The following is a 27,536-nucleotide window of genomic DNA, read 5'->3' as shown; positions in this document are numbered from 1 at the left end:
TGTCAGTGCTACTGGATTTTATGATAGCATGTGATGGGGTGCCCCACCCACCGGTAGTCTGGCGCCTCCTCTTCGTCTCTCTGGGGATTAGCTCTAGAGGTTGCACACTGCCACACCATCTTTCTCTCAGGTCTGTCGCTCCTCTCTCAGCCCAGGAACTGAAGTGTCATCTTTGTGACTCAGCCCTCAGGCTAGGTCACTCGGCATCTCCCCCTTCCGGGTGTATATCAAAGTCTTTCCTTCAGCAGCCCTAGGCAGTTTTCCCAGGACTTATTCACCGCCTCAGGTGCCACTCCCTCAACGGCTGGTAGGGGACCGTGCACCCTCCCTCTACTCTGGGTTCCAGTTCAGGGACTCTCAGCCCACCAGTTCTGTGCTTTACTCTCCCAGCCTTTCACTGCTCCTTCCCTGGACTGCTTCCTATCGTTCTTGGTGGTCCTCCCTTCCCTGGGAGCACCAGCACCAAACCCTCCTCCCTCTTTCCAGGGAGTGACTGCTCTTCCCAGCAGCAGCTCCTCTCTGTTGCCAGCTTCCAGGCTTTATAGGCCCCGCCTATTCCTGCCCAGCTGAACCTTCTTACAATCAATTCCTTGCACCATGGCTCTTCCTCCAGGTGCAGCCTGTGAAGTTAATAGGCTTAGCTGATCACCTTAACCCAATGGTCCCCAACCTTTTCATCTGGTGGGCACCAGATGAAGGACCGTGGTGGCAGTCAAGCATCCGCTGAAATGCCGCTGAATTTCTGTGGCATTTCGGCGACGCCTCTTCGGCGGCATTTTGGTGGATGCTCGACTGCCGGCCAGGACACGGGCGCATTTAGATGCCCCCGTGGGCGCCATGGCGCCCACAGGCACCACACTGGGGACCCCTGCCTTAACCCCTTCCAGTCCTGTGTGGGGTGGATACCCCATCACATAGCATAACTGAGAAATCCCAACAACAGAGCAGGCTGGTAATATAGTGCACCAGAAGCTCTTAAAACTTGGTCTGTTTTTCTTCAAATTAAACGTACTTTGCCATGTCTTGTATTAATTTTATATAGCACCTTGCACAAGCCATAAAGCATTTGCACAGTGACATCCTGCCCCCCTGAAGCTGATGGCAAAACTCCCATTGACTTCCACAGGGACACCTTTAAGTGGAGACTGGTCAAGTGTGATATTCTATCTATCTTAGGTGTTTCTAAGATGCCTTTCTCTGAGGTTTCTAAGCGCTGCCAAATGTTATTCATGTCTTCCCCAATTTTCCATTTGCATTGACCACCCACATATTCAAAAAATATGATAAAAATCTTTAGGCCCCTTACCTTCATTCTTCCACTCCATTGTGTCCCCGTTAATTCACACAGGCATATAAGCCAGTCTGGTCACTGTGTTCTATCAGTGATTATTAGTTAGCTCCCTTTCTTTTCCTTCCATAAATGCTAACTGGATTATTTGCTTACCTTGTCCCTTGGGGGTGGAATGCTGAATGTCAAGGGACAGTGGTTAAGCTGATACAGTTCCTTGTTTTAAATCTAAACAGAACTCGGTTCTTTGTGGTAGCTGTGTTTGTTTTCATTACCTTAGCAATGTTTTGCTGACATGTTATTGTAAAGGGCCATAGGAATGGTGTTCCACAAATTAGTATAAATAGAGGGATCGAGTCACCCACTCCTGAGCTGCAGCCATTGAAATGGAAAACAGCGGCCTGTATAGCTGCAACAGCAACTCTGCTCAGTTGAGAGACAAGGGAGCAGAATCCGGTTGCTGATACAACCGTGTAAATCAGATCCTGGGTCCAGGAAGTGAAGAAAAATTGGTTTAGCCAGTTAAAGGTAAGCAGTGCTTTTTAACTAGAGGAAATGGAAACACCTTCTCCCCCAACCACCCCCTACGTTCTGTCAGTGATGTCTACTTTGATACACCTTATCATCATCTCGTCTTGCAAAAATCTCTGTGCTTCTTTACAGTGCTCTCTCTTTCCTGATGCACCTTCCCCGATGTAAACAGGAAGATCAGGAGTAATTGGAGGAGCCCCCCTAAAGCCAAGCCATTGTCTCCATAATAACAGTCCTGCAACAGAGAGCTGAGGAATCATCCTCTTGCTTCTCCTGCAGATCCTCTGCTCTGCTTATGTCACCCTATCCCCATAGTAGCCGAGCCCTTCCCAAACATTTAAATAGAGCAATAACAATTGCTCTTTCTTCCTCCTTAGCAGCCTCTTTGAAAGTTTGATTAGTTTTGATTACTTTATATAGAGTTTTTGAGGGTGTGAAGAAAACCTAAAGTTAGCTCCCCCTCCTCCTGAGCCAGGGATTCCTTGAATTTTATTGAGTAGAGGTAATTTGCAGAGCAATTGGCATGCACCAGATTGCACCCAGAAGCAGTCATTCTTTAGAAACAATGGTCCAGAGGGAACGTGTTACTCATTTCTGTGCAAATCTGGTGCTCTCCTATCAACATGCTGTGTGTTTTTAAGGAAGAAAGCAGTGACCTCCCCTCTCTTGTCCCCTTTTCCATTGCAAATTTGCCAAACCCTAATAAAGGTGTAAAAACACTTTTGGCCCAATCCTTAGCTGCGTAAATCAGTGTAGCTCCTTTGACGCTGACGATCTGGCCCAGTATGGTTAGTGAGTTTTTTTAGGGTTAAAACTTTGCATGATCTGGATGTTGTTCCCATGTAACTGCCTCTGAGCAAAGAGTTGCCAGAGTCTATTCTGAACCCTCACAATGAGCGTCCCTAAAGCACCAGAGCTGCAGCTAGAGGTCAACTTATTCGCCCTTTTTCAGTTAATTTTTAGAAAGCATAATTCAGTCTGCAATCCTTGTTTCACATGCCACCACTCAGCAGGAGTCTTCAACATGGCCCCTGACTTCAGCTACTGTGCTTCTCCTTTGCTTCCCACTTTCTGGGGACATACAGGAAGAGTAGACCGGAGGTACAGTGAAAATATTTGAATAGATCCTGCCAAGAAATTAGCATTTTAAGATATTTTGAACATAAAAGCCATTCCAGAGAAAACTGATCCTACAATTAGGACAGAAGCTATTTTTAAAATCGCTTCAGGCTTCGCAGCTGGGGTTTTGTTTGTTTTTTTTTAAATTCTTTGACGTTTTAAAGATAAGTCCTGTGTAGTAATGTTATGCAAAACAATTCTACAGAGTCCCACACTTCCAAACACGGTTCTTTATAGTGTAACCATTAAACTCTGCTACAGTTAGGGACCTATACATAATTCCAGCATTAGGAGGGTTTGTGGTAACTCAGACATTGAAATCTGCCTCTGTCTGCTGTTTAGCATATAAGATCCCAACACGGGAGAGTTTATATATATATAAAATAAGTTGCAGGAATGCACACACAAAAAAAATGCCACTCCCAGCCTAGCTTGGAGTCAAACCAGCATCCTGTATGTGAAATGCTTAATATCCTCTCACTAATCCTCTGAGCCATCCAGTCCCTCCTAAATAATAATAATTCTTTGCACTTATATCACCATATTAATCTAAAGAACTCAAAGCACATTGCAGAGGTGAGTAAGTCTCATTATCCCCATTTTATAGATGGTGAAGTTAAAGCACAAAGGTAAAATCCTGCCCCCATTGAAATCAATGGTAAAAAGCACATACATTTCACTGGAGCCAGGATTTAACTCAGAGAGTTAAAGCAATTGGACAAGGACACAGTGAAGCAGTGGCAGAGTCCAGGCATGAAGCCAGTGGTCCCAAATCCCAGGCATTTGCTAGAACTTGTAGATCATAAAAAAGGATTTAGGAAACTGCCTCAGGATGGTTTTATCTATCTAACCACTTATGTGGCCCACTATCACCATAGTATCCAAACGCTTCCCAAGTACGTAAAAATAGAAATCTCTCTTCCTTTCCCCCCCACCCTTCCATTTCCAGACGGTAGGAGAAATAGCTGGGTAGTCTATAGGACTTTTTCTTTACTTTGTTTATTTTGCATGTGTGAAAAACTTGTAGAAGGAAAGCTAAGCTGAAGAAATGAATGGGTTCTGCATTCAGTAATGAAAATGGTGAGGTCCATGGTCATTTATCTCATGTGGGAGTGACTTCCATGGTTCCTCTGGCACTGGTCTGAAGGAAGAGCCTGCAACATTTCAGAGTGTTTCCATTCACGCTGAAATCTTGAAGGTGGGAAAGGAATATTATTTGGGTATCAGATGTTGCAAAAAGGTCCATTAAGATGAGCATAGAAGTACCGTCCCTGGCCTGTGAACAACAGGAGGGCTTCATCCACCGTGCAACAAGTGCTGTCCCAGTACCATGCCTGGCTTGAAGCCCAGTTGAGAGGAATCCAGTACACTAGCAGCTTAACATGTGATGTTGAAGACTGTTGCAGTTCTCCTGTTTTCTTAATTCGCTTGTTTCCAAAGGAAGACTGGCCACTAGGAAGTAGTTTACAAGGTCTCTAGCATCAAGCAGTGGTTTCTTTAGGATTGGTTGGACCATGGGCGGCTCGTGACTCCTCCATTTAGGGAGGCTGGGCATGCCTGGGCCACAGGCCCACCTGGAGGCCTGCCTCTGCTCGGCCTCCTCCCCCAGAAGCCCCACCCATGCTCAGGGGCGGCTCTAGGTATTTTGCCGCCCCAAGCACAGCAGGCAGGCTGTGCCTTTGGTGGCATGCCTGCGGAGAGTCCACTGAAGCCGCGGGACCACCGGACCCTCCGCAGGCAAGCCGCCGAAGGCAGCCTGCCTGCCGCCCTCGTAGCGACCGGCAAGGCGCCCCCAGTGGCTTGCCGCCCCAAGCACACGCTTGGTGTGCTGGTGCCTGGAGCCGCCCCTGCCCATGCTCCACTCCCGACCCCAACCAGCCCCTTCCCCTGAGGCCCCCTCCCTGCCCACTTCTTCCCCCAAATAGGGTTGCCAGGCGTCCAGTTTTCGAATGGAGTGCCCAGTTGAAAAGGGACCCTGGCAGCTCCTGTTGGCAGGGCCGTTCCTACCCCTGCACAAAGTATGCAGCCAGGGCCATCCCTAGCTATTCTGGGACCCTATACAGCCCCCCTGGAGGGTGGGGCCCCAGGCCTCTCCTCTGCAGGGGTTGTGGGGCTGGCCCCAGGCCTCCATGGGGGCGGGGCTGGCTTAGGAGCAGGGAGGAACCATCCCCCAGCACTCACCAGCGGCGCCTGCACTTCCCACCGTCGGTGAGTGCAGGCCCGGCCCTGCTGCAGAGCTCAGGGGAGTGGGAAGGAGGGGAGGGCCCGGTGGGAGGGCAGGGGCTTTGGGGAAGATGCAGAGTAGGGGTGGGAAAAGGCGGGGCTGGGGCAGAGGCCATGGGGAAGAGGGGGGCAGGGGCTGGAGCAGCATGCAGCTGTGCAGGGCACCAGGAAATTTGGTGCCCCACATTTCCTGGTGCCCTATGCAGCTGCGTACAGGGCCGTCCTTACCCATACGCAAAGTATGCAGCTGCGTAGGGCACCAGGAAGCGTGGGGCACCAAATTTCCTGGTGCCTTGCGCAGCTGCATGCTGCTCCAGCACCTGCCTGCCTCTTCCCCAGGACCCCCACCCCTGCCCCGTCCCAGCCCCGCTGCATAGGGCCCCAGAATAGCTAGGGATGGCCCTGCCTGTTGACACTGTCAACCAGGCAGTTAAAAGTCCGGTTGGCGGCGCAGCGGGTCCCTGGGGCTAAGGCAGGCTCCCTGTGGGCAGTGGCGTAGCCAGGTGGAGGGAACACGAAGAGCAATAAAAAAAAAAACGGTGCCACCCGCTGTGATGCTTTTACTCACCCGGCAGCACTCCCTTCATTTGCTCCGGGTGTCTTCGGCGGCACTGAAGGTCCTGCTGCCAAAATGCCGCCGAAGACCCGTAGCGCTGCCGGGTGAGTAAATGCAGTGCCACGGCGGGTGGTGCCTTTTTTTATCACTCCCCCGGGTGAGTAAAAAGGCGCCAAGAAATTGACAAGGTGCCACTTGTGCTCAGTGGGGGAGCGGCTGCTCCCCCCCCCCCCGAGTTACGCTACTCCCTGTGGGTCCTGGAAGCGGCCGCCAGGTCCCTCCAGCCCCTAGGTGCATGGGTGGCCAGGGAACCTCCGCGCATTTCCCCCACCCCCAGTGACAGCTCCGCAGCTCCCATTGGCCGGGAACCGCAACCAATGGGAGCTGTGGGGGCGGTGTCTGTGGGCACTAGTGTAGCACGTGGAGCCTCCCTGACCACCCATGCACCTAGGGGCTACAGGGACCTGGTGGCCACTTCCTGGGAGCCACCATAAGTGCCACCAGGACACCAATCCTACTCCAGCCCAGAGTCCCCTCCTGCACCCAAACTCCCTCCTGGAGTCCGCACCCCGCTCTCCCCTTCCTCCCCCCCGGTCTAATATATTACCATTATAAAAATATAGCCTCGTGCTGGACCTTTGGTATTGATTCTAACCACTATGTCATACTGTTGTAAGTCACAGAGGCTTGGACCATTGATGTTGAATAGTATATTCTAAAAGGTGTCTGTATAAACAGGGCCTTGTCTAGGAAAATATTTTCTAGTTCTGTTGAAAAATTGGCCAGGCAATCTCTGTTTAACCTGAGCTACCAGAAACTATTTTAAAATCCATATTTAAAACTTCAGTGCATAATGGGCCAAAAGGGGTTCTGTGGTGGTCTTACTAAGTAAAAGCCTTTTGAAAAGGGAAGAGCTGGGAAAAAATAACCTCTACGTTCACATGCACATGTCCTGAGAATGTTTCCAATGATATACATCATCTTTGTTTAAAAAAAAAATCCATCCAGGAGGAGTTTCCAGTCCAGTTGTGAGTTTCTGCTTAGACTGGAAAGGACCAAAAGTCCACCCACCAATAAAATATCTCTGTGGTCTTTAATCATTGGAAAGGGTTGATTAATGTGGGGTTTTTTTGTTGTTGTTTTTGAATGATAACACAAGGTGCAGTCAGGATGACTGTACTATTGCCAGGGACATGAACTTTAGCACTTGAAGTCTCCTAAGTTAAGTGGAGATGAGCCATTTGCAGCTAGGAGGATATTATGTCTGCTGGAGAAGCCTAGTGGGGGAAGGGAAGCACTCTAATAACTTCTTTAATGGGAGCCATTTACAAAAGGCATCTGTGGCATTCCTCTGCAAAAGGAAGAATAAGGGTTCAGCACCATATATGGTGACACTTTTATGTTTTTTAATATAAACATATACAGGCTGGAGCAAGCCATGTGGATTGAGTGTTCTGATTGGTTGGCTGGGGAGGGGCAAGGGGGAGTGAGACCCTGCTTTTACTGTCTTAGCGTTAGGAAAGTTAAAAGCTTGGATCTGAACATATAAACACTGGGGCAGAGTTGGAAAGATTTTAAAGATTGCAAAATAGCCTCGTCCTCTGCCTAGATTTTCCAGCTTTTGTATTTGTTTTTCTTTAGCTTGTTTGTGTGGGGCTGTTTCATTCTTTAAGTGTGCTTTGGTTTAAGAAGGTGGGTGGGAGTGTTTGTTCATTCCATAATGCAAGCAACAGCCAATTAGCAACAGCTTTTGGAGATACCATTCATCCAGACAAATAGTAACCTAAACCAACTTAGCCATCCACCAGGACACTGAGCTCAGAAAAGGAGAGGGACACACTGGGTTTGATGTATTTTAGTGGAACACAAAGCAGTTTAGCTCAGGCATCTTATGCTGTTGGGGGTGGGGGTGAGGAATATCCTACTCTTCCGATTTCACTTAAACTTTTCAGGAACCAAGTTGGAGAATGCAGCTGCCAGGTGTCTCTGATGCTGAAAGAAAGTTCAGTTTCCGGAGGAGAAATGCACAGAGAGTGAGTACAGTTCCCAGGGACTTGCATGGGTGGGTTCTATCTATTTTTGCTCTGCTAATTCTCTGGCCTTCCAGACCCAGGCTGGCTGCATTTCAACTTAATCCCCAAATGTGACCCAACAAATTGTTTTCATCATACAGTTGAAGCATATTGTACCAAGCCAGTGTAGAGATCTTTTTTGTTTGTGCCCATATATGGCTCCTGAAGTCATCACTGATGCAATAAACTAATGGAGTGTGCTCCTCTAATCAAACTTCCCTTCTATAAACACATTTCATCCTTGCTCTGAGATTGTTCCCTGACATTTTAAACCAGCCCCTTTCCTGGCTGTCTTTCTGTTTTCTTTTGCTGATCACAGCGGTAGGGAACCAGCCTGCTCTAGAGAACGAAGAGATGATGGTGATCATGGTGCACTAACGTTCGGCAGAATCAGTGGCTTCAGAAAGAGTGGTGGTGACACCAGACAAGCTGAGGAGGAGCAGGAAGACGTTCGAGGGGTACTCAAAAGACGAGTGGAAACCCGGGAGCACACGGAAGAGAGGCTCCGGCAGCAGGAAGCAGAGCAGCTCGATTTCCGTGACATTTTGGGGAAGAAAGTCAACACTAAAAGCTTTTCTGAGGAGGAGCTGAAAGATATCCCAGCTGAGCAAATGGACTTCCGCGCTAACCTGCAGCGGCAGGTCAAGCCCAAGACCTTGTCGGAGGAGGAAAGGAAAGTTCACAGCCCTCAGCAGGTGGACTTCCGCGCGGTGCTGGCCAAGAAGGGCACCCCCAAAGTCTCCTTGCCAGAGAAGGTGCCACCCCCTAAACCAGCCACTCCAGATTTCAGATCTGTGCTTGGCTCGAAGAAGAAGCCACCAGCTGAGAATGGCAGCACCAATGCCCAAGCTCAGGACATCAGCACCAATTCTGTGGCTCAGAATGCCAGCACCAACTCTGAAGCTCAGCATGCCAAACCAGAGGTGAAAGAGGAGGAGAAGAATGACACAAACTGTGCACATGGGTGCTCGATGGTAGATGGTGGAATAAATGAGAAGAAAGTTGACAGCAAAGGAATGGCACCATCATTTACAGAGAAGCTCCAGGATACTCATGTAGTGGATGGTGAAAAATTAGTGTTACAATGTCGGATTTCCTCTGATCCCCCTGCAGCTGTCACCTGGACTCTAGATGGCAAAGCCATCAAATCATCAAAGTTCATTGTCATCTCTCAAGAAGGTAATTAAATGAATAACACACCAACTGGATGGCACGTTGTTACATCCACCTCTTGATTAATAATGTTTACTTTATTAAATGCAATGCAATACTTTATTTGAGTGCTATGCCAGTAACTGACTCCAGATGCATCAGTCTTGTTATTTCAGTGGCGTGCACAATGAACAGCATTGTTTGACATGTTTCCTGTAGATTCCCCTTTAACAACTTGCAGATTTTTATAAAACTGAACATCTTGCATTCTTGTTAAATGCTGTTTATGTTGTTAACAGTGTTTAAGGACCCCGTACATGGTGTTTATTTAAACTGAACTTTAAGGATTTATAACAATGAAAAACTGAATAACATTATTGCTGGTTTGTAAATTTTGATTTAAATCTCATGTATGTTAATTTTTCAGGCTGGTTCTAATTGAGTTCAGACACATGAGAGGAAGGGGGGAATTGAACTGTAAAAAGTTGCTACAACTCCAAATTATAAAGCAGCCTCCAAGATCAGAGCTGAGAGATTTAATTCCCAGTGCATTTAACTCAGATGTATTTAATTGATGTTATACCACTTGAAATGATACCAATACCGTGCAAGATTTTTCAGCATTCCAGAAAACTAGCTTGAAACTTTCTAAATTAATTAAGCTATTTCATAGCTCTGGGAAATGGATCAGAATTTGGCAAAAACCCTTAAAAATAGTGTTGTCAAATTATCAGAATCATTCCTTTGCTATGTTCTACATACTGAATAAACAGACTGTCTTGAACTGGTTTTGTACAGTATGAAATGGGCTGTTGTCTCTAGTACAACACATTTTGCAGGGGACAAAAATAGGAAAATGTAATATCAGTAACACAGAATGAAGCCATTGTTTGTTGGTTTCATAAGGCACCTTTAGGTGTTGTGCAGAAAATGACATGGTCCTATGGAACTCATAGCAAAAAACAGTGATTGTGGTAATAAGTTACTCAGCCTGCTACAGTATCTGTTCTCTTAGCTACGTTTCACTGTATAACTAACTCACAATAATGAAACTAAATCAGAACCAAAATCCCATACCTAGGTGGTCCACCAAGAGCAACAAGTTACTGCACAATGATCTGAACACACAAGCAACTTCTTTATTTTAAGCCAGTGGGAGCTAGAAGTTTTGCAGAGGTAGCACTGTCTTCACATAGCTACCAGGTTGGTGCTCCGATACCAAGTGATGGGCGCAGTGTCAGTAGTTAGATGGCGTGGAAGATGCACCAAGTGCATGACTTCTTGCATGTACCTGAAATGATATAATAATTTCATTGACAAGCATCAGCCCTACTTGTCAGCGGGTGTGTCTCAACTTAGTGCAGCAGGATGGTGTGTGTATGTAGGTGTGGGAGGGGTTGAAAGGGAGGGAAGCCGGCCTTGAATAACCCTCATCCTGAGCTGAATCCCTGCTTATGCAGAAAGAAGCCCAGGTGGCAGAGATTCAGCTCTGGCCTTGGCTGCAGTTAGTGTTTCATCTCCTCCCCACCCCCACCTGCTCACCACAACCCAATGCAGAATTACAGCAAACAACCTGACAGTGCAAATCTCTCTTCCAGACAATCATTTTCATGAATTGCACTGGAGCCTGCTGGGCCCAGTTTTACTGTCACAGTGCTCTTTCTGCATGAAGTTGCTTTCTTGCCTGATGGAGGTGGATCACTAAGAAATATTAATGTTATAAAGGAAATGGGGGTTGTGATGTGGTGGGTCGAGCTAGAAACCAGAACTAAGTAGGGCTCCCTATGTCCAGGTTTTCCAGGGAGAGTAATGATGCTGATGTTGGCCTGTCAGCTAGCCTGACTGATGGGTTGTTAAAGCCCTCCAGTGTAATGGGGCTGGTGCGGCAGCACTGAGTTGTGGTGTCACATGGCTGATATTTTGTCATGAGCTCACAATAGGGCAAGTTCTTGCCACGGGACTGAAAAGAAAAGTTTATGATGAGAGGAAAAGTACAACTTTTAGAGATGGCCATGCTGCAAGGAGCAGGAGCTCCGGCCCAGATTTTTAAGATATTTAGGCATTGGTCTGCTCAGCAGTGCCACACTGAAGTGACTTAGGAGCCTATGACTAAGGCTCTGTCTACACTGCCAAACTGTTTGGACTACGAGGATGTGAATAGCAGCACACACCAAAGTGCTGCTCAGTAACTCCCTGTATGGATGCTGCGGCGTGTACTAAAAGGTTCCCAGTTCAAATGAATGTAGTCCTGTTTGAAGAACGCTATGTTAACGCGAACAATGAATCTTTTAATTTGCAACTGCAGTACTGTTGGCAGAGTGACAACGCATCCTTTAGGTGCATGCTGCTATTCACACCTCCATTGTCTGAACTGCGCAGCAGTGTAGACGAGTCCTTAGAATCAAAGTGAATTGGGCCCTTAAGAGTCTAAATCCCACTGAAAGGGACTTAGGTTCCTAAGTCAGTTAGACATTGCAGTGCTGAGTGGAGCAATATCTAAATACCTCTAAAAATCAGGGCCACAGCCTTTATGTTCTAGTAGTAGTAATACTATTAGCTGCTTGGTATTATCTTTAACTTGTTTGGCTTTTGGAAGCTACCCACTGGTAAATTTTGACTCAATATCAGCTGGCTTTGGAGCTTGTGGTGGTGGTGGGGATTAAGTTGTGCTGCTGTTCTGCAGTGAGATGCTTCCATGCCCGCTGTGAATCAAATAACTAGAGTTTCGTGATCCTCGTTCAAAGCAAGTGCCAATTATTTTGGTGATTTATTTTCTTTTTCCACTAATAAGGGTTTGTAAATATCTGAAGGATGTAAACACTGAGCCTGGAGAGGAAATAATTAGCATGCTAAAAGGACATATAACTAGCAGCTTCAAGGTAGATAGTAAGAAAGGGCAAATTTAGGTTGAATATCAGGAAAGAATTCCTGACAGTGAGCTCTGTTGTCCTATGGGATAATCTCCCAGAGGAAGTGGGGGACCCCACCACATTTTAAATCCAGATTGGATGTAACAGTAGTAAATGTACAAAGGCAGCGTGGGTCAGTGGACAGGGAACTGGGCTGGTAGTCAAGAGACGTGGTTCTGTTCACTGACCTGCTGTGTGGCCTTGGACGTATCATGTCATCTCTCTGCGCCTTTATTTCCCCTCCAACCCTTTGTCGGTCTTGCCTAATTAGACTGTAAACTCTTCAGGGCAGGGACTGTCTCTTACTTTGTATCGTGAGGCCTTGATCTCAGTTTGGGCTTCTAGAAGTTGCCAGACTATAAATAGCAATAGGAAACAGCCCTGCACTGAGGAGGAGTTAATCTAGGTGACCCAATAGGTCTTTTCCATCTCTAGCTTATACTTATTGAACAGCAGCAGACTGGGCTGTTTGCTGGTTAGAACTCTGCATTACCATGCTGAAGACCCAGGTCCAGTCTTTGGGACTGGAAGTGCTGAACGAGTAGCCTGCTCCCTCCTGGCACCTTGTCCTCCTGCCGCAAGCCTTTCCGCCAATCTGTGAGCAGCATTTAATGGGCTCTGCAGATAATCCTGTTCAGCCGTCCTCAGCTAAAAGAAGGTTGATGCAATGTGGAGGAGAGGACTTAATAGCAAAGGGACCTAGCTCACGTTAATGGGCTCAGTTCCTGCAAAGCTATTTTTGAGTGCTAGGGTATCATCTGGCTCTCATTGTATTCAACAGTAAAAATCCTAGTGGAAGCAGGATTGAGCCTATTGTCCAATATTTCTCCCTCTCTTTGGAATGTATGCTACCCTTAGATTTGATGGTGACATTTTAGTTGATGGCTGTCAGGGGTAGAAAAGGAGATCTCTGAGAGAGAATACCATAAATGTATCCCGATACTGTAGCTGCATTGTGAAGCTCACAGAAATGGCATGCACCTCGTTAATGAATCAGGATCTAAGGCTGCATTGGAATAACCTACTGCCAGAAGGAGAGAGACCTTTACCTGCCCTTTTGCATAGCACCCCCCTGTTCTCGTTGATGTGGGCTGATTGCTCACAAAGCATGCAGCACCAGTGACACATGAACCTGGCACAATGCCACATTTTTGCTCTTCTGAAACCAAATTAAAACACTCCAACATTACTGGAAAGCCAAAGAGGCTGCAGCTTCGCTTAAGTTATGTGACCTCCCATGTGGCCAAATTTACCACTGAGGCAAGCACATGGAAAGTAAAGTAACAGGGCCACCTGCCATATGCCTGTGATTTATTGGTTTAGGAACTGCAGGTTAAAAAGTGTGCATCTTACACACACCCAGTCTCTTCTGACATCTAGGTCGTACCAGTGATCTGATTGTTACCACCTGAGCGTAACAATCCTTTGGAAGGAACTTCCCCTGCTGCGTTTGTCCCCTATTTGTAATCAGCCCTTTCCTCTGCTAAACACCCTTCTACTGAAATGTCTCCCTCCTCTTTGAAGAGACTAGCCCCGTAAGCTCTCCTTCAACCAAGTCATCCCACCAGCTGGCAGGAATGACAGGCCCAAGCAGTGAAGCTTTGAATCTAGATCCAAACTTCCCCAGACCTTAGAGGGAAGCAAACCAGAACACAAGCTCCAAATCCCATTTCTGATTCTAACGTCTCCAGCAAACGAGATAACACTCTGCTCAAGGAAAGCCCTTCAGGCCCTGGCCTTCTGTACTTAGACTGTGACAAAGTCATGGACTAACTTAAATAAGGCTTCCAAAATATTTCTCTAGGTTAAAGTCCATGTTAGCTATAAAAATCCAGAGCCTGGACAGCATAATATTGGACACTATCTCACCATCACAACATACTGTATCTAAGAACACTGGCTCTTCCTTCCATCCCAGCATCAAATCTGTTAACATCATTACTGATTTTATTTTTCTTATTCAACTTAGGCACCTTCATACTAACTGCCTGTCTCCATGCTGTTAGAGGACTGCTTCCCCAAAGAACAAGCTGCAAGGTTTAGTTTTTTAGGGGTGGGTGCATTTGATGCTTGAGGTATAATTTTTATGGGACGGTGAGCTAGGGTCTCCAATTTTTCTTTTAGTAACAGATTTGATTGGCTGCTATTTGCATGTGGTGGAAGTCACTGCTGGTTTTCTTTTCATAATTACAGTTTGTGCTTTTAAATGCCTGTCAAAGGTTTGGTTGTCTTAGCACTTGGGATGGGCGCCTTTCTTTGTCTGTCATAACTTAAAATAAATAAATAACTGATAGAAAAGATACCCAGGAGGTGGGAAATGTTACTCAGGTTAGACATAAGTACATCTGTGTAGTTAAGAGACATTTGATTTTAGTTCACGTTAAAGTGTGAACATGCTCCCTCTTTTCTAGGTGACTTATTAGGGGGAATTTGAAAGTCAGAGTGCTAGGTCCTGGATGGACAGATTTGGAGGCTGGATGGATAGCAGCAGCATGGAACAAAATTACTTTGACTGTAAGCTACTTGGGGGAGGGATTATCTTTTTGTTCTGTGTGTCTAGTGCCTAGTGCACTGGGATCCCAGTCCATGACTAGGGTTCCTAAGCACTACCACAATACTACTAATAACCCCAAGGCACAGAGACTATTATGCGAGAAGGTGATGAAAGGAGCATTGAAGTCATTGCTGGAGAGGAGAGGGGCAAAATGGGTCTATGTCACAGCTGGGTGCTTTGCCTTTGTAATTTAAAGTCTGATTTAGTGTACTCTGCAATTTCTGCATAAGTGCACCGCCACCACTGTGGAATGACCCTGTCTCACTCCCTGGAATGGTTCACAACTGTGAATGCCAACCTCAGGGCAGACTTGGTGGTTAGAAGACAGTCCCTCCTGACTGAGTTCACAGTTTCCAAGCAAGCATTTCCTTATAGCATATGATAAAGATATTGCAAGTGAGATTAATACAGGTAGCAATTTATAAGCATTGTGTAACGTCTAACCACTAAACACACTGTTATAATTCCAATACCCATCTTAACCGTCCTAACACAAAGGTGAAACAGATTTCCAGCAATGAATTTGTCATTGCTCAGCTGAGGCCTAAAGCTTTGACAAGAGCTGGCACTTCGTCTGCCAGCATCAGACCCTATACCCAACCTGGGCCTGAAGGATCATTGTTTCTACCTGGGCCTACATCAGGTAACAACAGTGCAGCTTGGCATTCACCAAGCAAATATGGGGTTGTGCACCAGAATTCCTGTTGCTTTGCCCAGAGAACATAGCTCCTTCACTGCTAGTGTTCCTTTCCCATCGCTGGCGCTGGGACAGCATAAACGATTGTTGATCTTGTTAGTAATAAAGCCTTTAACAATTTCTTTGTGACTTAACATTTCTTCTAAGCCCTCCTGTCAATCATGCATGTCTGTCTGCTAAACCAGTGCCTGCCATGACTTTTTGGATAAAATCCTTCCTTTGTCAAAACAAACAAAAATTTTGATAGGATAATTCCACACCTGTACACCACAGATTTTACCTCCCTGCAGGTGCATTTTCTTGTGCCTAGCAAATAACTGCATCTGATGCCCTATATGTATTATTCAAAACACTACAGTTCCTTTGGTATATCTGACATCTTAGGCCACAAAATGTGTAACCTCGAGGAATTGACTGGAAACCCATCATCATGAACTAGGACACTCCATAAATCTGAACACTCTAGGAAAGGTTAGAAGAAAAGCAGCTGCAGAATCTCAAAAAGACCATGGCACAGTTCTGCTAAATTATCCCAAATGGTCCTTTTATGTGTGATTTCCACCCCCATCATATTGTTGTTCCTATTCCTCCAACAAAATAAAATGACCTGGTCTGACCAATGCCTTATACAGAGGTAAAAATCACCTCTTTACCGCTGCCCCGCAAGGATCTCCTTAGCCCTTTTTGCCATAGCATCACACCGGGAGTTCATGTTCAGCTGCTTGTCCACAATGACTCCTAAATCTTTTTCAGCATCGCTACTTTCCAGGGTACAGTCCTCCATTCTGTAGATGGTGGCCTGCATTCCTTGCTCCCAGACGTATACCACGGCATTTAGCTGTATTAAAACACATTTTGTTTGAATGGGCATGATCGCTTTGTGTGACTGACATATCCTCCTCATTATTTACCACTCTGCCAATCTTGTTGTCATCCACAAATTTTATCGGCAGTGATATTATATTTAATTCCAGAAACTGTCGTACAAATCCCTGCAGAACCCAACTAGAAACACCCCCATTCGATGATGATTCCTCGTTAACAATTACTTTTTGAGATCTGTCAGCCAGCAGTTCTTAATCCATTTAACATGTGCTCTATTGATATTTTATAGAGAGTGCTTTTTAATCAGAATCTCATGTGGTACTGAGTTAAATACCTTACAAAAGTGTAAGTATATTACATCTACACAATTACTTTTATCAACCATGCTTATAGTCTCTTCAGAGAATGAAATTATGTTTGTTTGATCAGAACAAGTTTTCATACAACCGTGTTGACTGGTGTTAATTATATTCCTATCCTTTATCAATAGGATCCCATATCAGTTTTTCCATTATTGTGCCTGGTATTGATGCTAGGTTAACCTGCCCGGAATTTTACCCAGCTCATCCCACTTGTCCTTTTTGAATATTATCACAGTATTAGCACTCTTCCAGTCTTCTGGAATTTCCCCACTCTTCCAATATTTATTAAAAATGAACATACTCATTCCATTGATCTCCTCAGCCAACTCTTTTAGGATTTTGGGTGCAAGTTATCTGGGCATGCTGATTTTAAAACGTTTATCCTGAGTGGATGATATTTAACACCCTCCTTAGTTACTAATGGATTAGTAAGAACTTCATCATCTGATTTGAGTTTACTCCCATGGGAGATAAGGAGTCAGGGGGTTCCCTGACTAAAAGTCAGGACAAGGAATTGGACACAAGAGGTGGTGTTTGTTGGTTTGTATACTTGTTGTGTGTTCTGGAGCTTGCTGACTAGAGCTTCATGGAAGCAGTGCAGCAGCCGGAGGTATTTTGCTACGTTTGCACTATTTTGGTTAAACCACAAAATCCTGAAATAGGCCCAAAACCCCAGAAAGACGTTTTTTGTTTAAACTTGAACCTCCTGTAAACTGTCTGCTTACATCTTCCTTAACCCTGCCATAGCACTACAACAGAGGTCCCAGTGGTAGTCCCTGAAAATGTCTCATCCAAACCATTTGTATGAGCTCTATTGCATGTGCACTATCCTCGGTGGCAGTGGTTCTCCATAGTGCTGATGTGCAAGCTGTAGGGTTTATCTCAATTGGCTGATTACTGCAAACAGATCTGAGCAGGACAAAATTCATTGTGAAGTTGTTCACTCAGCAGGGATTTGTGAAGTGCCAAGATTCAAAATACCCAGCTGGAATCACCAGGCTGAGCTTTCTCAGAACTATGAGAAAATAATCTCTGTGCAAGAGGTCAGGAAGGGCTTTTGCAGAGGAAATACCAAATACTTCATTGGAAGACATTTGGCCTCCTAGCCCAGGGAATGGAATATAGCCCTCGATCACTGAACACAGGCCTTTTGGAAAGTTTTGGGGTTTGTGTTTCTGTCCCTGTTGAACCCAATCAGATTTTTTTGTTTTTGTAGTTAAGGACTGTAGTGAGGTGACAACTCACTGGCGTGGCACCTCCTGCTGGTCATCTCGGGAATTCGCTCTATTCCAGCATCTGGAGCACCCGCTGCAGGCCGGTGTCTCGCCTGCCGCTGGCCCCATGTCCCTCCCAGACCCTGGTTCCCTTTACCTTGGGGTTCTGCCCCAGCAGTACCCCCACACTCTGGGTCTCCCCCAGCCCTCTAAACCCACCTTGCCTCAGTGGCTACTGCCAGTCATCATCTAGCTCCCACTCACTGGGGCAAACTGCAGTCTGTAATGGCCACTCATCATTGGCAAGGGGTTCAGACCAGCTGCCTCTGCCTAAGCCCGGGCAGCAGCCTCTGCAACCCTAGTACCCAGTTTGGCCTTTTTCCAAGGCCTGCAGCCTGGGGATTTGCCCAGCTGGAGCTCGCCAGCTCTCTTGCCTTTCCCCAGCCCTGCTCTGTTCCCTGTACCCTGAGCTCCCAGGCAACCAGGTCCTTCTCCCTCCAAGGCTGGAGAGAGGAGACTCCAGCTCCTGGCCCCCAACCCTCTTATAAGGACCAGCTGGGCCCTGATTGAGCTGGCCACAGCTGTGGCTGCTTCCCCTCAGCCTAGCTTGGCTGCTTTTAACTTTTTTCCAGCCACAGCCCTCTCCAGGGCTGCTTTCAACCCCTGTTCTGCAGGAGTGGGGCAGCCGCCCCACTACAAGGACATATAAATGTTCAGTGTTAAATTCTATAAGCAAAGAGGGCAGACCAAAACCTAGACACTATGTGAGAAAATATGTTCCAGGAGAGTATTTCCAGTATACAGTAGGTAACCTAGTTTATAAAAGAGGCAATGAGGTTTCGTGGGTGGAGTACTGGACTGGGAGTCAGAAGATTTGGATTCTGTTCCCAGCTCTGCTACAGACTTGTGTGATCGTGGGCAAGTCACTTCACCTCTCTGTGCATCTCTTTCTCCTCCCACCCTTTACCTGTGGTGTCTAGATTGTAAGCTTTTCAGGGCAAGGGCGATCTCTCATTGTGTTTGTACCGTGCCTGGCACAATGGGACCCCAGTCTTGGTTGGGGCCTGTAGGCATTACTGCCCTACAATTTACAACAGGCAAGGAAACCTCACTTCTGAGAGTCAGATCCTTACTCACACTGGGTAGCACCTTAATCCATGAGTGATCCTATTGATTCCCATGGGACTACTGAGCTAGCTAACGAGTAAAGGTGGCCCTTTATTACTGCCCCTATGTTAGTACTGTTACTCCATTTATTTGCTGAGCTGTATTAAGTGAAAATTAATGAGTAGGAGACATGACACATGCTAATTAAACAATGAACTTGGACCCTGCTTTGCATTTGGTACATTTAAACGAGCTCTAACCAGAACCCCAGAACTGCTAATAGAAATACAGATGTTTTCAACTAAAATGATGAGCAATGAAATAGTTAACAGTGTTGATGTTTAAATTGATAGCATAGGGCTTTTCAGTCTAGCCTAGCTGAGATGAATGGAGCAAATGACACATCTCAGAGCTGTTGAGCAGTTACATGAATGACATAGCAGCTTAATTCAACTCTTGCAGTGGACCCTCAAGCTCATCAGTTATGAATGCTATTGGTACCTATTTCTTCAGTTGCTGTGAGACTGAAAGTTGGTGCAACAAAAGCATTTCCTTGTAGCTGTACAAGGGCTGGATTTTAAAAGCATTTTAACAAAGATTGTTATACACCACGTGGCACATGCAGCATTGTTACTAGAAATCCTGAGGATTAGTATATAGCTATTACTTTAATAACGGGGAATGATCTGTTGGTCAGGGTAGGAACTTTCTATTTGTATGTTGAATAGGGAAGCATTTTTCTTAAGGAATTAACTTTCTAAAAGGATAAATGACATATTTTCAGTGTTCTGTACAGCTAACTGTACGCCGTTTTAGTAAGGTGTGTAACAATCCACCTTGTATGTGTCTGTTTCCTAGTTTAAGTTTGAATAATGGTGGTTCTGTGAGCTAATATGTTATCTTTTTGATGCAAGTTGTAGAACTCTATGAATTATTTGAAATTACTCTTAATATCCACTCAGACTTTGTCTATGAATTAGAAAAGACGACCTTGAACATTGTATGTCATTGCAAGCTGCTTGTAAGAGCATTTTTGTAATGCTTCTCTTCCATTTGCTGTTCGTGCTGCATGTGCCCAGAGTTGGACTGAGTAAGTCATTGGTACAGCCTCCACCTATTGGAAACAGACTCTTGGATCACAGAAGAATAGCATGTTTTAAACAGGAAATTTGTTTCCCTTGGGTTAGAATTCCATGGTCACAACAGAATTGAGGTGGAATCCTGCATTCTGTCCCTGTGACCCGATTGAAACCAAGTCTTGTACATTTTCCTCTAGGAATGCATTTGCTGCAGCAATACCTTTTGATAGTGTTGATGTATGGCCCTTTTTCTTTTTTGAGAGCTACCATTACACTTGTTCTTTGAGCCATGCCAACAAAATGAAAGTGACTTTTGCAGTATTATTTTCAAGCTTAGGTACCTATCTTAGGTTACCCATTTCCACCCTTGGATACTGAGATGAGACCAAACCAAAAGCCTGCATCTGATCAATTTGAAGAGGTCCTGTTGTCTGTAGTCTTAGACTGTAAGCTCTTTGAGGCAGAGACCATTTCTTTGTTATATAGTTGTACAACACCTAGCACAATCTGGCCCCAGTCTCAGGTGGGGCCTTTAGGTGCTGCTATAATACAAATAATTATTACTACTAACAAAGGTTTGTATCTGGCTCTCGCATGCATCTGTACCAAAAATCCATTTTAGGTGCCTCAGTCCTACTTTGAAAATCCAGAGTAATTTACTTAATTCAGCCTTCATATATAAGATGTTCATCACTCCAGTGAATTTGAAAATTGGCCTCCTAGTTTAATGAAACATATCTTCCAGCGTAGAGACACCAACAGCATTTAAGGAACTGTGATATCCTACAGAACTCAGCATTGCCAGTACAGTTCAGCCACTCTGCTCCATCACTGTTAGCAACATTGTGCTTCCGGAATTTGCAAAATGCAATGTCCCTCTGACCTCTCTTTCCTTTGTGTTAGGGTCACTGTGCTCACTCACCATTGACAAGGCCTTTCCTGAAGATGTGGGCCAGTACAAATGCATAGCTGAGAATGCAGCAGGGAGAGCTGAATGTGCTTGCAAAGTGTTGGTGGATGGTAAGTACTTTTTCTGATAGGGAAGCTCCTTCAGTAAAACTCCCTCTATCTGTCCATATGTGCTGTTTCCCAACCTCATCCCTCACTAAATGGCCAAAAATAGCTGCCTGCTTCCTCCGGGCATTCTTTCTGTGAAAATTGTAACTTAATCCCCACAACAGACAGCCCAAGCAGAGAACCAGCAGGGAGCTGAGCAATGGGACTGCTTTGGGGTCTAATCCCTCTTTGCTCCTGCTGCCACTGGGTTTCTAAAATGATTTTAGAACAGTTAGTATAGAGTATTGCTGGGCCTATGAGGATTTGCCTCTCTAAGCTCTCTGCATTCTGTCAGTCCACGTATAGGCGATCTGAGTTTCTTTGGTTAAAAGCCTCCTTTATGCCCATCCATCTTGAGCTGTGCAGAGAGCAGCTCAGGCACAACCCCCCTTCTTCTCATTGGTTAAGAAAGGCCGGTCATCCTTGGCATTGTCCCCTTTAATTGGAGCAGTTAACTGTATCAGCTTTGTCAAGTCCCCAGTGCCGCTGCTTCTGAACTGCAGAGAGCTCATCTTCCTTGTTGGTCCATTTTCTCTTTGGAGCTTGGCGTTCCCCAGCAACTGTGAGCAGTAAATCCTGTGTAAACAATGTGCAAACCAACAGTTTTCCCCAACTTTGCAGGAAGACCAAAAACAAATTTATGATGAATGAGGAGGAGATTTCCTCCTCCCCCTCAATTCTTAAATAAGACGAATATTTTATTATTACTTTTGTTTTAATTTCAGATCCCTCACCTACAAAGACCCCAAAGTCTGCTGAGAAGAAGACCAAAAAGCCAAAGAGCTCACTTCCCCCTGTACTTGCAACAGAGAGTAAGTGGTGTAATGATTTAACAACTTCCTTTTCACTGCAATCATGAGTGCTTGAGCTTCGGTGGTACTTCCTGTGTACAAGCACAGTAATGAAGGCAGGCAGCTTGTGTTGTTTCTTTAACCCTTCCATGCAGGTCATGCGAATTGAGAGTTTGTGCCTTAGGGAGAATGGAAGGGAGAGGCAACAATGTTTGACACATCCCACTCAGTTCCCATCATGATACAGTAAATTTACCACATAGATTCTTTTCTGACTGCTTTCTAAAAGGAACTTGGAAATTCTCAAGAGGTTTACTGTCACTGCAGATTCAAGGCACACTTTATTTCCTGTATGGAGAAGAGAGGGTATTGCAGGTGACCCTGTAACCTGAATAAAATGTCATCTGTACCATAGTCTGCTCAATTTTTCTCCATTTGAGTTGGATTGTCGGGTTTGTGCACTATTTGTTTCAAGCTAATAAGGTTCGGTTTGTTGGAGCATTAATTGAAATGACAGTTGTCACTAGCCATAACCTGGAAAAATTCCTAGTGTATATCAGTAAGATACACTACATTTCTTTGCAGTAATAACACACTTGCGACTCTGCATATATCAGCAAGGTTAAGGAGAAAAGTGCCAGTGTGGTAATATACAGTGTTTTATTTCAGGTGGCATTGCTGCATTTAAAAGGAAGAGTAGCAGAACATATGGTGTCTCCCTGAAATGAACCCAAGTTGTTTAATATATTAGCTCTTAAAGAAGCTGTAGAGAGAAGATTCTCTTTAAATGGAAAAATCGTGCCATCTTCTTTAAGATGTTTCCTTGTGTAAGGTGTTTCTGATGGAGCCACAAAATAATATAATCATCTGTTTTAAAAAATAGTCTGCTTTTCTGGTAAATGGAGTACTTACAGCTTATTGTAGACTTGCCCAATACAATTTGATTCTGCACTGTAAGTATAGTAATGAACATCACCTTTTGGATTGTTGATGCATAACAAGGCTGTGTTTACCATGTAACCTCAAAATGTGTTGTCATGATACACACTGTGCATGAATCCTAAAAATGTACTCTAAGTGCTGCTCCCTGCCTACAGATAGACGTGTTCTTCTTTAAAGGTGACTTGCACATTACACTGTACCTACCAAAACACAACAACTTGAGGATCCTTCCCTTAGTATTCAATCCTGATCTGTGTGCAAGTTCACATAGCACCATGGCCTTCCATGGAGCTACACTGCTTTACACCAGCTGAGTATCTGGCCTTAAAGGGAATAGGAAGAGTTAAGAAGGACCATCAGCTTATACTTTACCTCAGTAGAAAAGAAATTTACAAGGAATTGGATGTTCAGATCCCTTTGGCAGCTTTGAACATCTCAGCCTTAAGTCTCACGGGGTGTGTACTCATCTTCCTGACATTCCTGTTCCTCTGTGGTGACATACTTAATATAAAAACCAATTCAGTAGCATTTACCATCTCAGCCGTGGGCTGAAATCCCACTCAGATAATGTACTAGTAAGAATCATTGCCATCTGAAAGACAATGGACTTAATGGTGTGTGTGTGTGTGTGTGTACTTTGTTAAAGGATCACTGTTACAACTGTGAGTGTCCTTCAAGAATGCCAATAAAGTAAGAGGTCCCAGTCTAAATAGGTCCCAGTCTCTTCCGGGCCATGTCGCCTCCTCAGTCCTAGACTATCTGTACCCTGCCTGTAGCTGTATTTTTGGGTTAACTCTGTGTTATTTGCATTGTTTGAAGATGGGTTTACTTGCAAGTTTATTGAAAAGTAATTTAAAAAAAAACCCATCATGTCAAAGGGAAATGTGCTAGTTGGTCCAATTTTATGTGAATGTCTATATGTGAACATAACGAATGTCCCACTAGCTTTGATAAGTGGATCCCTGGCCCAATGACTATTAATTGTCATTCATACTGGCAGGTAATAGTCATTCATGAAAGCAATGCCATTTGATCAGGTAAAGACAAAGTGAGCATGATGATGTACCCGGGTAGTTAGGATACTTGCCTAGGGACACCCAAGTTCACATCCCTGTTCCAATGACTAATTATTTATAAAAAGTGGAAGAGCTTCAACAGGAGAGACTAAGACAGACCCACACCAAAATATCCCATAGCCCAGTGACAAGGATGCTCTCCTGCAGTGTGTGAGATCAAACTTCAAATTCCTTGGGGACATCAGGCAGAGTGAAGAATTGAACCTGGGTCTCCTACATCTTAGGAGAGCACCCTAACCACTGGACTAAAGATTGTAAGAGAGGTTCTCCTAACATGGCCAGCAGTTGTGGAATGAAAATTACAGTGGTCCAAGATCAAGGACTTGCCTCAATCCTGCCCAGTGTTTCATAAAAAACACCCTGTAGACAAAGCAACCAGTGACATTTTTAATATTGATGATATGCTGTTCCCTCAGAGTGCTACAATTGGACAATGTCAACAGCCACCCTCAACCTCATGCAGCTCATCATTTAGTTTAAAAAGAGAGTGTCATGGGTTCCCTATGCTCCTGGAACAAGAGCCATTTTCTCATTTGGTTTGATTTTTCACTTCCTCTGGCCTTGGTTTGTCTGGTTACACCTGAACAAAATGCTAGCCTGTAAAATACTACCAGATCAGAATAGTGATGTGTGTGGAGTGAATGCAATACATGTCAATAAGCACACAAGACCCTGGAGAATAGGAAGTTTGCCGAGTTTATGTACAGTTCCTTGCATTGCTGGAGCAGTCACATTGTCAATGGATAATGCATGGGCCACCAGTTGAGAAGCCACCAAAAAAGATGTGGACAACTAATTCCCATTAAAATTAATGGGAATTGGGCATCCAGATGTCCAATGTGGCTTTGAAAATCTTGGTCTACATCTTCAGTGTTTTATGAACTTTAACTAATCCTCACCCGCCCTACCAAGAAGAATGTTGTCCTCTGTTATGGAGTGTCAAACTGAGGCAGAGAAGTTTAAGACTACCATTTTCAAAGCTGACTAGTGATTTTTTTGGTACTCAACTCTAATAGTCCTTAAAGAGATGGATTTTCAGAGAGTAAGTACCCAATATTTTCTAAAATTGAGGCCCCTTTAAAGTGTCCTATGTAGGGAGTCCAAAATAATTAGTTTCTTAAAAGTTGCTTAAGTGACTTGCCCAAGACCACAAAATGAGCCAGTGGCAAAGGTGGGACTTAGAATCCAAGTCTCCTAACTCCCAGGCCTGTGCTCCCTTGGTCCACTATATCACAGTGGCTTTCCAGAGCGAGCTGATTTTAAAAATTATGAAAAATAGCTCTTGTCCCAGAGCTGGTTTTCAGGGCTGAACATGTCTGCTCTCTGAAAACATTACCTTTATGAAATACCAAAAGAATCAACCAAAAATAAATGTGTGATAACAGCTGGAAGCGGTTGCAGAGGGTTTGTGACTGAATCAGGGCTTAACAGTGCAACAACACAACTCCATTCTAGTGGGAACAAACTGCATGCAGCTCACAATGAGTAATGCAGTGATCCAGACACTGATTCATTCTGAAATGGTCTTCTAGAATTTAACACCTTCTAAACCGAGGTGTATGAGAAGAATGACACACTTGTGAGTGTCTTGAAAGAAATGCCTGCTATATTCTGCTGGCATATTTCACTGCACCGCTTTAAGCTAAATATTAAGGAATAGTGACTAACTCTTGTCAGCAGAAGAAGTAAATTCCATTAGGCTGTATTGGATTCTCCCATCTCAACTGCACGTATTACACCTCTAACTCCCACTTACACAATACATGTTGAAGGGATGATTTAACACAGAGATTAATCCCATCAGGTGCAACTTCTCCCTCTGCTCAGTGAAAAATGCATTGTACTGTGTCAGAAAAAATATCTTGTGTATTGATTTTATTTATTTATTTGGAAAGGAACAGGCCCAGGAACAGGAACTACAGTATTCAAAAGTATTTGGTATCCTGCCGAAATAAATCTTTATTCCTGCTACTACATGAAATCTGTTTGATTTCACGTCAGACAAATGTTATGCTTACTTTTGCTGACAGTTGTTAATAAAATGTCATCACAACACTATCCAGGACAAATCCTCTGGAAGGCTGTAGCCTTATCTTACCAGATCTGATTTCTCAGCATCACTGTTGCATGGATGGAATGCTGAGCAGCGGCATCATTGGAAGACTATGTCATAAATGTAAATGTGTCAGAGGTTCTTTATCGTGTTACATATTTATCTCCAGAGCAGGGAGGATTCAGAGCATTTTAGTTACTGTGGAAAAATCAGCAGTCGATGACCAAGTGATTAGCACATAGTTCTGTTAGTTGCTCTTCAATAAAAAAAAACAAACCCTTGCCTGAGAATCCAAGTCTGTAGGAGCCATTTTAGGTAAACGTCACATTAAAGAGCCAGACTTGACATGTCTGGTTTATTCACTGTTATCCATTCCTTGTCAAGATGGAATGACAACTTTTGTTAGTTATTACTATAGTGTAAGTACAAACCATGGCCACTAATGCATATTTCTCCCTTATGAAATGAAGTGCTTCCACATCCATTTGCTGTGTCACTCTTTCAAGCTCTTTTACCTCTATATAAAATTTGCCCAGTTACAGATTCTTTCTTCTTCTTGTGAGGATGGGGAAACTAACTGGATCTGGGAAATCAGATACCCCTAGGTTAGGACAAAATTATGCAGGAAAAATATCAAACCTGGTATTTTGTTGTTCCAACAGGCAGCAGTGGGAGATCTGTGTGTTTAGGGGATGTAAAATGTGTTAGCAGAGATGTGTGCATCAGAAATGGATGTAGGATTTTGCCCTAAAGAGCAAATCCCATGCCCTGTCCAAGTAACTGGCCCCAGGCACTGTGCAGATACAGCAAGGGGTGGAGGAGAGGACAATTCTGTTGCAATGAGGATTGTCTTCACTCCCTAAGGGAGTGGGGAGCATTTTAAGGGTCCAAGTAAGCTTCTTCAAGCTGCTTCCCTCGCTCCACCCCTTTTCCCAGGATGTTCATGCCCCACCCACTGCATGCTGACATGTAGCGTGTTCCCAAAAGCAGGGCTGTGTTCTGGGCAGTAACTGCAAAGCATTCAGCACCGTATCTTGTACGTTGGAATAACCCGTTCATTGGCCGGGAAGCCTCTTTCCCCATAGACAGTGGGACTGGATTTGTTCCCAGCTGAAATCTGCTTCCTTAATATACACAATGAAGAGGACACTGAGCACTTGGATCTGGACCTGAGCTTCCCCAAAGCTCCAGGCATTTGGAGCAGAAGTTTCAATTGGGCACACCTGGGTTTTGTGAAACTGAGAATTAGTCAAGCGTCAACTAGTTGAAATAAAAGAGCATAAGAGACTCAGCTTGTTGAATCTTTAATTAGTGCCTTAGTTTACAATAGAGAATCCAGTTAATGTGTATATATAAAACAATAGAGAAATAGTCACCTATTGTGTAAGTTATTCCTCCTTGATGCCTAGTTCACTACTATCTAACTTATGCCAGGTATGCTACTTGAATCCCTGCCAGGTTACTGTACAGTTTATGCCATACTGACATTTTCTAACTGAGTGAACATTGGCAAAGAGCAGTATTTTCCATAGGCTTTGCTTATAGTCCATCCTACATAACTGCATGTTGCCAGAAGAGGAGTGACTTTTATTAATTGTCCTACATGAAGAAAAATGAGAGCATCTGTCCAGAAATATGTTTTTTGCAACATAGGGCTGAACCAGAGAGATGCTACACACTGTACATTTCCAGTGAAATAATCTAGTAAGCATATGAGAACTCGAGTATGAAACAGAAACATAAGACAGACTAGGTTTTCAAAAACAGGAGCCTAAAGCTGGGCTCCTAAATCCATTCTTAGACTCCTTAAGTGCTGAACACCTATCCACCCTTCCCAAAGTCCCTCAGAGCAGCTGAATGCTCCACATTTTTGAAAATCAAGCCCCATATACTTTGGAGTCTAAATATCCACTCAAGAACTTGGTTTTAG

The 27,536-nt window shown here is 44.5% G+C and overlaps 1 protein-coding gene across 5 annotated transcripts in view; it reads left to right on the top strand.

The window, feature by feature from the left end:
- MYLK (myosin light chain kinase) overlaps positions 1 to 27,536 on the top strand; it is a 325,041-nt gene that overhangs the window by 228,064 nt on the left and 69,441 nt on the right. For all 5 annotated transcript variants that reach the window (XM_045031718.1, XM_045031717.1, XM_045031713.1 and 2 more), the window contains 4 exons: positions 7,670 to 7,750; positions 8,109 to 8,968; positions 20,592 to 20,708; positions 21,470 to 21,556. In XM_045031718.1, the coding sequence (XP_044887653.1) occupies positions 7,670 to 7,750; positions 8,109 to 8,968; positions 20,592 to 20,708; positions 21,470 to 21,556 (1,145 nt within the window). The remainder of the gene's footprint in view (positions 1 to 7,669; positions 7,751 to 8,108; positions 8,969 to 20,591; positions 20,709 to 21,469; positions 21,557 to 27,536) is intronic.

The sequence above is a fragment of the Mauremys mutica genome, chromosome 10 (assembly GCF_020497125.1).
Source record: "Mauremys mutica isolate MM-2020 ecotype Southern chromosome 10, ASM2049712v1, whole genome shotgun sequence".
NCBI classification, from domain to species: domain Eukaryota; kingdom Metazoa; phylum Chordata; order Testudines; family Geoemydidae; genus Mauremys; species Mauremys mutica.
This window is presented reverse-complemented; position numbering and strand designations above follow the sequence as displayed.